At 37.4% G+C, this 12,056-nt stretch overlaps 1 protein-coding gene across 7 annotated transcripts in view; it reads left to right on the top strand.

Annotated features, from left to right (window-relative positions):
- Positions 1-12,056, top strand: part of CNTNAP4 (contactin associated protein like 4) — a 259,157-nt gene that overhangs the window by 239,298 nt on the left and 7,803 nt on the right. For all 7 annotated transcript variants that reach the window (XM_029204811.1, XM_029204816.1, XM_029204835.1 and 4 more), the window contains 3 exons: positions 651-875; positions 2,161-2,294; positions 3,136-3,223. In XM_029204811.1, coding sequence (XP_029060644.1) covers positions 651-875; positions 2,161-2,294; positions 3,136-3,223 — 447 coding nt within the window. The remainder of the gene's footprint in view (positions 1-650; positions 876-2,160; positions 2,295-3,135; positions 3,224-12,056) is intronic.

The raw sequence follows: 12,056 nt of genomic DNA, 5'->3' as shown, positions 1-12,056 counted from the left end.
TATTTAATGGAAAGTTGGCCAAAGTGCACTCTTCAGGTCATCTACTTTTTATCAGGAATAAGTTATCATTTGAAATCAACCTGTGGTAATCAGTCACTGCTGCTACCATTCTATGCTTCTCACGTTTAAAGTTAGAACTAAGACCCGTGTCTTTACATCCTCATGTCTTTATAAGAGGATGCCTTTATTTTCTGGATCTAAGTGATTTCCAGTTCATCTTGCTAAGTGTAATCAGGAATATTATTCTGCATCCACATGTTATGTAGTATCTCAAACGTGTATCTATACATAGTAAAAATAATAAACAGGCAAAAAACCTAAAGCCCTGAGGGAGTGGAGATGTTGCTACATTTATCCGTGAGCATCATCTGAAGCTCACGTTCAACAACTGCCCTGTATAGTAATGGAGGAAAGCAGAGTTCTGGGATCCCGAGCTAGTTACCTCTCCCACCACCTTCTTCACTTTTATACAAATCTATTTGGTGTGTGTGTGTGTGTTTATGTGCGAATTTAGGATATTAATCTTGTGTAAGTAAAATGATTTTTAAAAGTTTGGATAGTTATTTTTTAAATTTGTAAAGTATCAGTATAACCGAGACAACATCCTTGTTTCTTAAATTTTTTAATGTAAAATGTGCTTATCATTTCAGAGATTTCTGCCTATTTTGGATCTGGCTCATCCGTGATTTACAATTTTCAAGAAAATTACTCCCTAAGTAAAAATTCCAGCTCCCACGCGGCTTCATTTCACGGTGACATGAGGCTAAGCAGGGAAACAATCAAGTTTAGCTTCCGCACCACACGGACCCCGAGCTTGCTGCTCTACGTCAACTCCTTTTATAAAGAATACCTTTCAGTTATCATTGCCAAAAATGGTGAGCGCTGTTCAGACGAGGGAAAACTGGGTTAGAACATTAGGTCAGGAACAATGTGGATCCTTCTCATGCTCCCGCTGCTCAAACTACAAACAGGAAAAGAAGTGTGCCTGTCCTGTGTATTCAGTTTTGTGTTTTCAGTACTGTCCTATCAGCTTAATCTAAAAGGACTATTTAAAATGCCTGTATCGCTTTATAATTTTGGTAATTTAACACAATCAGTGTGAATTTTTAATTTATGTAGATAAAATATTTATTATATTTTATCATTGCTAGGATCACTTTACTCTTCCATGTATCAGTATCAGTTTTGTGGTTCATTTTGAAATAAGATGCCTATTTGTACATAACAAGTAATTTCCTTTGAATCAAAGTAGAGAAGTTTTGAGAGAATGTTAACAAACTAGCATTATGTGTAAGAAAACTTCCACAAAATAATCTGTTGGTTCTGATTTTCGGCCATAAAGTAGTCACGGGAAATGCTAGTACATCGATGTAGGGTAATGGTATGTGGCTTAGGACGTGTGTGCTACAGAAAACCACTTACTGTTATTGTTCTCTTCCCTTTATCTGGATTAGAGATAAAAATGTTATGAGTAAATCCTCTGGGTGAGGAAAACAAACGAACATACAAACATGTGAATATATCATTTCAACTAAATCAAATATGGCCCAAGGTCACTGAACACCACAATAAAAATAATATTGTCCAATAAGTATATTTCTCTTCACTGTATACATTTTGAGCTTGAAGCTTATCTATATATATTAGGACATTTTCTCTGTTAAACTGGAAGATATCCTGTGAAGTAAATTTATTGACATCTTTGCAGGCAATTAAGTGAGTAGTGTTTGCTTATAATAATTCCATTCATCAGTTGCATTTCAGGAATGGTAGATATATATTTTTTGAAAGATGAGATGATAGAAACAGCGTTATTGCAATATTCCACGGTAGTTTGGCGCTTCATAATATACTAAATCTTACTTTTTAAGTTAGAGGCTAGTACAGGGATTTGCAAATGCTTGCTCACATATTTGACAAATTAAAATTTTGCAGGAAAGAGCCTGCTTATTCGCAGCATATTTGCTCTTGATTTTGAAAATAGTGCAATTTCACATGGAAACTGACTTCTAGGGATTATGAGGAAAGGATACATGCAAATGAACTACTGTGAATTTTCCCCCAGAAATAAATAAATATCAAAACAGGACTCTTGAGTTTTTTTAAGTCGTTTTTAAAATACAATTTTAACTAAAATATAACTTTTTCCCCCTACTTTAGGAAGTTTGCAGATCAGGTACAAGCTAAATAGACATCAAGAACCCGATGTTGTTAACTTTGATTTCAAAAACATGGCTGATGGACAGCTTCACCACGTAAAGATTAACAGGGAAGAAGCAGTGGTCTTTGTGGAGGTAATAGAGAAAATGCAACAGAAGCAATGGTTGAAATTATGCTCCCCGGCAAGAAGGACCTACAGCAGAAATTGGATAATGGATAGATTAAACAAAGACATCCTTTCAGTTGCTGCTCTTGGATAGATCATAGACCATCAGACGTGTTCAGTTTTTTTAAGCAATAAGATTCTGTCCAAAATATTATTAATATTTGATACTTAAAATTGCCAAACTTTCCTATTTGTTTTGCTTTACTCAGGAGGGAAATACTTTCTAGTTTAGTATATTATGCTATTGGTAAGACCATTGCTACTCTAATGAAACCAGTTTACTTCAGATGGGTATACATGCAACCATAATTCTAGCACAGAAATTAATGATTGCAATATCAGAATAAATTTTAAAATGATGTGAATTACAGCAGAGAAAGTTGAATTATTCACTCTACCAGCTTTTGAAGAAAAGCACTAATATTTCAGCCCTCTAGGTAGAGGAAAATTTCTTAGCTGAATGACTCAAGTGAAAATACCCAGCTAAGTAAAAATATCAAGATGAGAATAGCTTGTATCTTTTTGTTGGTTTTCCCCATTTTGGCTTTCTTATACAGTGGAGAAAAATAAAGTGATATAAGGGGATAGAAGGTGGGGTGCACTGGTATCTGAGGGTGCACAGAAATAGTTTAGAAAATAATATTCACCTGTATAAATGACTAACTCTTTAAACTTTGTTTTCCTCAATCTTTGGGGCCATATTAACTATTGCCTATTTTATCATTTTCTTTTGTCTTCCTTTGCCTCCTGTCCTCTTCTCAACAACGGCATCCGTTTGGATGTTTGCACCTCATGTAACAATTTTATAGATTGATGAGAAAGCGAGGAGACAAGTCCACCTTGCATCAGGTACAGAACTCAGTGCGGTCAGATCCCTTGTACTGGGCAGGATTCTAGGTAAGTAAAAGGAATGGCCTTTCGCCTAATCATGATGCATAAACATGGACCAGAAGAGTCATATGCCAGACACATAGACACACACACACACAGACACACAGACACACAGACACACACACACACACACACACACACACGCCACATGCAAATTCATCATGCCAAAAGAAATCTCTTGCATAATTTCATTTCTGAAGTGAATGATAATCAAGGCAGAAGCTGTACTTTCTCAGGGGTATATGTAATCGTGAGTAGGGACATTTTGCAAGATGAGCAAGCATGCTACTTTGATAGTAATGCCACTCTGGCGTGTGCCACGCTGTCAGTCCAGCATAATGAAACACGGTATTGCCCTCACACTTCAAGAATATCAAATAAAAGTAGAAATAACAAACTGTGTATCAGTCAGCTGCCAAATATATAAACCATCATCTAATGATAAAACTAGGATTAGATCTAAAAGAAGATGGAGGAGGAAGCAATTGCTTTTCTGCTGCTTAGTGAATTTGCTTTAGGTTGTGGCCTGGATCCTGTTTGCCTTGTTGAGATGCAGTGGCCAGCCACTCCTGCTAGAACCCAATGACTTATAACCCAGTGTCTATCTAAATGCCTTATAATTCTTATTTCTATCCACTAGTTACTTCTGATAATAGCACTGAAGTAGAAACATACTCTTGCCATTTTAACATCAAAATATGTGCGCTTTTTTTTATACTTGCCAGCAAGGACTAAACGGAAAGAGGGGCAGTACATTTTAAAAGGGATTTTCTTTTTAGTTATAAAAGTGGGGGTGGGAGACTTTCTGTAGTCTGGTTTTCCTTCCTAGTTTGATATTTGACCCTAACCTCGAATATTTTGTCCAAGATAATGAATGGAATCTTTTATTTTTTTGACCTTTTCAGTTACTTATACCTTGATATACCATTTCTTGCATTCCCTGTACATAATCTCCGAATCTTGAGAATGTTTGATCAGACCTGTGGGTGAATGATCAAAATATCGGCCCTTGAGAAGGTTAATAGTTAAGTTGGTAAATATTTATAGGCTTTCTAGTACTATGATAAGCACCAGTATTGTACGCTCTTATTCTCCAAACAAGCAGGGGAAGTATCAATTGCATTGCTCTTCCAGTATGCTATAGTGGAGACAAAAAATATGTGCAAAGTACTACTTAGATACTTGGAAGCTTAATTGGAATATCCCAAGTGAGTTTCATAGTATAAGTTACATAAATTCAACTACAGTAATTAAAAAATCAGATAATTATAACCAATCCCGATTTCAAGAGCTCCTCAGTCTAGCAAGGTCTGAGATGAGGCATTTTACATAAAAATGTAAAATGCAAGATAGAAAATTCTAACAATTATGCATAATGTTGATAAAATCATATTTTTGAAGAAATAACATCTTCAAATTTAATGCCAGAGTTGCTGATGAAAATATTTTGTGTGAATAGAAATAAGTCAAATATATTATAAAAGAATTGGGAAACTGATCTGCATTTTATGAGGAGGATTGTATTACTCAAACAGTAGAATAATAGCATTCATTATATAAATATTTGTCTCCCTTTTTATGATGAATATCGCAGATTAATGAGGAGTTAAAGATGTTAATGTTTTCATTCAAGAACAGAGTGTTATTAAAATGCATATCACTCATGCTGAAAATTAAGATTAAAGTTCAAAAGTAAGAATTTGGTACGTGCCTAAGGTGTGGATCTTGACCAAGGACTAATATTACATTCAAATCATTTGTAACTCAAAGGAGACTAAAAATTTATGGTCATATGGTATGGTATATGAATTTACAACAAAATGTTATGTACTATATTATTATATTGTAATATGGTATATTAATTTATAGCAAAATTGATGCTAAAATGGAACTAGTAGTTTTCCAGAGAGTTACTCAATCTTGAAGTTTCTTATTATGTTAGTCAGGGTCCTCCAAGAAGCCACTGCCAAGACAAAATTAACCATGTGAGGATTTTATTAAGGGGACACTTGTGAAAGAGAACGTGTGGAGAGAGAGCTTGCCAAGACTGGGAGAGCCATCAGATGCCATGCAGCTCTGCCTTCAGGTGAAGGAGAGAGGGAGGGAAAGTTAGACAGAAGCATCCTAGACTTCTGTGCAGTCAACAAAGGTTAAACAGTCTTTGGGGAGCCCATGAGTCTGTCATCCATCAGAGGAGTCCCATGTTTCCAAAGGATGGGTCTGCCTTAGAGTCCCTGCTATGATCAGCTGTTGGCTGGGAACAGCCCATGGGAAGCAAGGCACTGGCCCAAGTATGAGGATGGATTTCAGAGCCCAGCAGCTGGGGCCCTTGGTCAATTCCTCTCATCTAGTTGGAGGTCTGCAAGGCACATTCTCATGTGCTCACACTTATCAACTATGTTTTTCATTTTTGTAAGTCTGTTTGGCTCCCTTGTTCATTTAGCACATACTTTGTGATCACCTGTTGTGTACACAGAGAATGCCACTCAGCAAGGCAGACACTGCATCTGCCCTCACAGAATTTATGGTTAGTGAGCATACAGATAATCATTATGCAAAATGTTCCTGTGTATCTAATTGAGTATAATGTACCCTATGTTGCTTGGGATAAAATAGTTCCAAATTATCCTCCAAATTAAAATAAATTAAAATACGGTGGGACTTCCCTGGCAGTCCAGTGGTTCGGACTCAGCACTTTTACTGCCGGGCCCCGGGTTCAATCCCTGGTCAGGGAACTAAGATCCCGCACGGGGCAGCACAGCCAAAAAAAATAAAATAAATACTTGTTTCGTTTTATAATTTCTGAATATTTCTTTTAAGGCAGCAGAAAAAAACATTGACCAGTTTTTGGGGAGGGGTTATAATTTGCCTATTTTCAACCAAAGACTTAAGGATATGACCATCCACTGCCATTTTAGATGGAAACCCAGAAATAAAGGAAATTCTTCCCCTCTTTCACTTTTCTCCAGTACTCATTTCTTAAACTTAGGAAGAATCATGGGAATAATTTTGGATTACTGTCACTATTAATCAACATTACTAGCAGGTGTTGAAAAGGAGGGTAACTTTTAGAAATAATAAGTTGTACTATGATGACATGGAAACCATCTCTAACTCCCTACTACACTTAAAATATTTAAAGACTCAATAACTTTGGCGTTAGTAGTCATTAGTAGTTGGGAGCCAGGGTGAGATGATCCAGCTGTTTGCCAAGCAGCTCGATTTAGATACTCCTGTATTCAATAAAGTACATTAAATTTGCTTTTCATATTTAAAATGCACTATAAAATTAAACTCTGGGCTCTATATCTGGATACTTTTATATGTTAGAATCATATGTTTTATGATTTATTTGAGTAGAAGCTGGATGATTATTTTCACTCATCCTGAGTAGTAGCTTTTGTATATTAGAGGTGATTGATGACCATTGAGGATCATTTCTCTCTTCTGAGGCCATAGAGCCAGGGAGTACACTCAGATTACCGCAGTGGAGGTTTAGCCCAGATGTAAATAAAGTCTGTAGTCATCTAGGAAAGGACATCTACTCAGTCTCCGATGAAGAGCTTTGAGAACAATCTCAATGTGTCAGGAACCGTTCATGTAAAACTCACTTAAGAGCCCAGACGTGAGGAAAAAACATGAGCCAGGTAACCTAAGGGCACTGCAATTTTGTAAATATATTGTGAAACGTCCCTTAAGATAATGGAGGTGTTATTTTAAAAGCACGTTTTAAAAGAGAAGTATAGTTTAGAGCAAGAAAAGTAAGGAATCTACTTAAAGTCATTTTTTTGTATTCATCAGCTTGAGTTTTGAAAATTTTAATAATTAAAATGTCATAGACCATCTTCAGTACTTAGCATGACTTCATCCTTGTGGCGGCTTTAATCGTTTCCAGACAGTCAGCTACATCACTTTGAATGGGCCATACCTAGAAACTTAAAAACAGCTTTTCTCCTCATCGTGACACCCCAGCATCGATCAGAAGTGTCATGTTCCAAAAGCACAGAGCACTCATGACGCTGAAACATATTATCTGATATTAACTATGGAACAAATGATAAGGTAGACAGTGGGATTTTGTCAGAGGCACATATAATTATGAGTACACGCTCCAGGTGGGATGGGCAAGTGTACGCCTTTGACAAGGACGTCACCTACATCACTTTCACTTGGCCGTCAAATATCGTAAAACAGAGGTCAACTTACACTGCAAAAAATACTAAATGATAAAAGCCAAAGTCACAAATCCCAAATTATATATTTATCAGCTGCCACAATCTAGACGCCTTCACACAATGATAAAACTCAAGTAATTTCTAAACTAAGAAGGAGAAAGCAATTGTTTCTTCCTTTAATTACTGACGTGCTTTAAAATGTACCTGTACCAGGAATAAGTAAAAAATAAAGCCATGATCAGGGACTTACACTATTGTGTGCGTGAATTTATTAGAGACCAGGCATTGATGGATGAGAGAGAGAGGATGGAATTGACAGGAGGTACGGATACAGGACCTTTGGGGTGGAGAGAGGGCACAGCCACAGCGAAGAGATACTGGACCGGCCAGCCTAATGATGGTCTATAGCACTAGTCAGAAGAAAGACAGTGAAATGTGAATTCTGCTCGTGTTGTCTGTTAAGTATAAAAGAGGGTTGGAGATGGTTTCCATGTCATCAGAGTAAGATATTGTTACCTATATATTATCCTCCTTGCTTGATAGCTGCCAGTAATGCTTGTTAATGATGATTGGAGCCAAAAAGTGTTCCTACATTCCATTCTCATTTGTAGAAGTGAGTACTGGAGGACAGAGAGAAAGCAATTCCTCTCTTTCTATTCTTCCTTCTGAAGAGGCAGGCAGTCTGATGTCGTTTCTTTGTTAAGCATGTTCAAAATGTGTTAAGTACTGAGGCCAAAGTGAATGATTCCTCAATCGGCTCCTTTAAGAGACCTATTTACTCAAAGATTATATAAAGAGACATCTCTCTGTGATGTGATTATGTAATTAATCAAAGGAGATATGCAGGTATAAAGTTGTTTTGCTAATTCATTAAGCTTTTATTGGGTCACAATTCCACCACATGAAAAAAAAACCTCAATTAAGATCATTGCATACTCTTGAAATTGCATAAAACCTCTCATAGCAAATGTGCCCACATTTTGAATAATGATATAATTTAACCTATTACAAAATGACTGAAAATTACTATTCAGAGGCTGAGTGAAGTTCGACTATTTATTACTTTTTTATGTCAGGTATGTAATGGTGCAAGACCACTGACAGCAAAAATCGGTGGGTACGTCATGGTGGGAAGAGCCAGGTTGCATCAAATAAACTGGGTTCATATTCCTCCATGATTAATAGGCTGTATTACATTTGCTTTGTTTATCCAAAACTCATTAGATTAAGTTCTGAGTTGTGCTTACAGATTGTTCTTTATGTTAGAAGAGTTTTCTAAAAGCCTGAAGACGTTTTCACTCATTGTGAGCGGTAGCTTTGGTATATTTAAAGGCAGTAACCACATAGGGATCATTTATCTCTTCTGAGGCTGCAGAGCGAGGAAGTAACTCAGATTTCTGCAGTGGAGATCTAGGCCAGATGTAAATAAAGTATGTGGTCAGAAGGAAGAGGATGTCTACGGCATCTCACAGAAGAGCTTCAGGAACGGACTTCAATCTCAGGGACATTTTATATAAAACCTGCTTCAAAGCCAAAGGGTACACAAGAAAGTTTAATTCAGTTACTTAAGGACACTGTGATTTTGTAAATGTCCAGTCAGATGACACTTCAGATGACACAGGTCATGCTGAAAGCAAAAGAGAAGCTCAGGTTACCCCGAGATGCCTCACTATAAATAGTTTGTACATTAATCAGGTTCTCAAGGTTGTATCTCAGAGCAGTAGGCTTGGTTGGCAAATAAATACCGTTTATAAAAAAAACTGCTCCTTTATCCACACAGTATTTGCTGTCTGCTTTGCCATTTGACTTTTCCACCAACTGTTGTTGTTGTTGAATCCTTGTTGTAATTGCCTGTGATGGTAAAAATGTCCTGCTGGTCATTAGCACGGCTCCTTTGATTCATTGCACCATTTTCTGGCAAGCTTTATTTATCTTTATGGATTAAAGGCATTGAGATCCTTTTTTAAGGTGGCCCCTTTTCCATAGGTATGGTCAAACTACTTAGGTTTCTTTTGAGTTATTTGTTTTGTTTTGTTTTTCTTTGTTGTTGTTGTTTTAACAGCCACAAGAAGTTTCATGAAGCACTTCTTGTTTTAATTGTTCTTTATTTACTTCATATCCTTTCCAGAAACAGTCCTCTCTCTGCGTAATAAATAGAAAGGTGCTTCATAACGAATTTTACTTCTTGTTACTCTATTTTCTTGTAGAACTTCTGGTAGATTTCTTTGCAAAAGCAGAAGCCATTCCGTTGGTTGGAAGATACAGTTGAAGCTAATTTTTTAACAGGCAAGACCACCTGCAAAATCTGAGTCAGTTAAGAATTTTTCTAACCGGAAACATCCCAAACATAATTGTCTTATCAGGATTTCAATGAAGTAAGAGGCATTTATCTACAATTCCCCCACCTGTGCTGTTCTAACCCTTACATGGTTGTTGGCATTTCAGGAGTCAGATAATAGGAAAGATAAATGTTTTTGTCCACTGGCTCTATGAACACAGTTGTCAGTGCAGCTCTCTGATACTATGTACTGCTTATAAGCAACTTAATATAGCTGTTAACTTCATCTGGACTCAACTCTGGGAAGATGGATGCAAAGTCCCATAGTTCCCTTTCTCTCCAGATTCTAGTTCCGACCCATTGACTTTCCTGAAACAAGGGAGTTGATGGTCTAGCGCAGCCAGGTGGGGTGCCTGGGGGCTGCCAGTGAGACAGTGTTGTGAGACTCCCTGCTTCTGGTTGGAAGAGAGTCTGGGGACCAGCCTAGAAGAGTCTTAAGGGAGACCCTGAATTGTGTGGATCCTGGAAAATGCTTGGCTTGCAGAGACCCCTGGACCCCGTGGGGAAAGGGCTGCATTGAAAACTCAGTGCTTCTGTATTCCCTCTTTGCCAAGGAGAGAATGACCTGAAATGTGAGGATTTCCTGAATCCTGAAATTTGGACCATGTCCTCTCTATCCTGAGGTTGGGTGGGCATTTGGATGGCAGCTTCACTGACAAGGACAGCTGCTACGCTGTCTACCTTCTCTGGGCGTCAGCCACCTAAGGAAGGCAGTGACAGAGAATCAACTAGCAGATGAGAAAAACAACCCTATATACAACCCTTGATTCAACAGCAATCAAGTGGGAGAGAAATCAAAACAACCAGAATGAAGCTATTCAAGGAGACAGACCCCATCCTGAATGAAACTAAGTAAGAGCGCCGTAAGGAAATTCTAGCAAAGCAGCAAAAAGACCTAGAGGACCTACAAGTATGATTTTTCCAGACTAAAAAAGAATGATCTTTGTGGATACTTGAAATCATCCCCTGGAAGAGCAAGTGAGTGAAGCACATGACCCACACAAAAACAAGTCCTAAAAGATAGAAATCAGAAGGGAGATTAAAAGCAGTTAAAGAATACGCAGAGGAAACCAAACGTGAATACTCGGCAGTCCAGAAGGAGAAAAAGGATGAAAGTGAAACAATAGCTGCTTGCACAGCACATGGAATTTTCCAAGCTGAAGGAAAACCTGCGTCTGCAGGTTCAAATGGGCCACGTGGTCTATGCGTAAGAGATGAGAGGAGATAAACAGCAGGGACAATCTGATAAAAATTCCTAAGTCACAGGGAACCTTACAAAGTTTAAGAACGAAGTGATAGAGCCAGAAGATGCTGGAGTAAGATATCTAAAGACGATTAAGAGAATAGGGCTGTGCAGAGTCATCCTTAAAATAGACACACAAAGAATCACCTAATCCATCAAGGTAAATTTCTGTTCCAGGTACACTCCATCACATTTTCTAATTTATTTCTTCATAGCATTATCAGTCTTCAGAATTTTCATCCATTCCTGTTTCATGTTTATCGTCTGTCTCCCCTACTAGAATGTAAGATGCTCAAACAGCAGGGAATGCGTTGCCTGTATATTTAGCTCTTAAAACAAATATTAATTGACAGACTAGTTTAAGTTTTAGATTTTAAAGCTTTTTTCTACAATATTTTATAATAGGTAAATAATTTCAATTTAAAGGTGTAGGGTTTTTAAAAGTTGCCTCATATCAGATTTTTACCAGAGAAGTGAATTTTATCTATTTACTTTTTTTGTTGTTGTTCAAAATGTAAGATTTTTTTTAAGGTCTATAGAAATTTTATTCAGGATTTAAACCTTGTAGAAGAAATATGAAAAGCACTGTTCTGATTATATTGCTATTAAAGTATATTCCTTTTTATTCCTTGTTAAAGTAAAAAAATAAACCAAAAAACTCCGAAGCAAGAATGCTGTCTTTTTCTAAAAATATGTATATTTGAATGTATCTCCATCCATTCAAATGAGTGACTGCTGTGTGGGGGGACTAAGTTAGTTCTTTGGTTTATACACATTGATGAAGCGCCTCCTATGTAACCGTGTGGTGCTGGGTGTTGAGGGTTCCCTGTGTGCTCACGGAGCAGCAGAGTGATAGCCTCTCAGGGCTCTTTGTGCTACGAGGCAGGACAGCCTACTGGTAAGGACATAGGCTCCAGAGCTAGGATACCTGGGTCTGAATACCGTATCCCCCAGCACAACAGGAAAGTGATGTAATCTGTCTAATTTTCAGATTTTTTAGAGTGTGATATTCATGATGCTAAACATCTAATCAGTATTTTTATTAAAAAGGTATAAAACGTGCATGAAAATGGGGCAGAAGGA

Source organism: Monodon monoceros, unplaced genomic scaffold, assembly GCF_005190385.1.
Source record: "Monodon monoceros isolate NGI ecotype Baffin Bay Population unplaced genomic scaffold, NGI_Narwhal_1 Super_Scaffold_10, whole genome shotgun sequence".
NCBI classification, from domain to species: domain Eukaryota; kingdom Metazoa; phylum Chordata; class Mammalia; order Artiodactyla; family Monodontidae; genus Monodon; species Monodon monoceros.
This window is presented reverse-complemented; position numbering and strand designations above follow the sequence as displayed.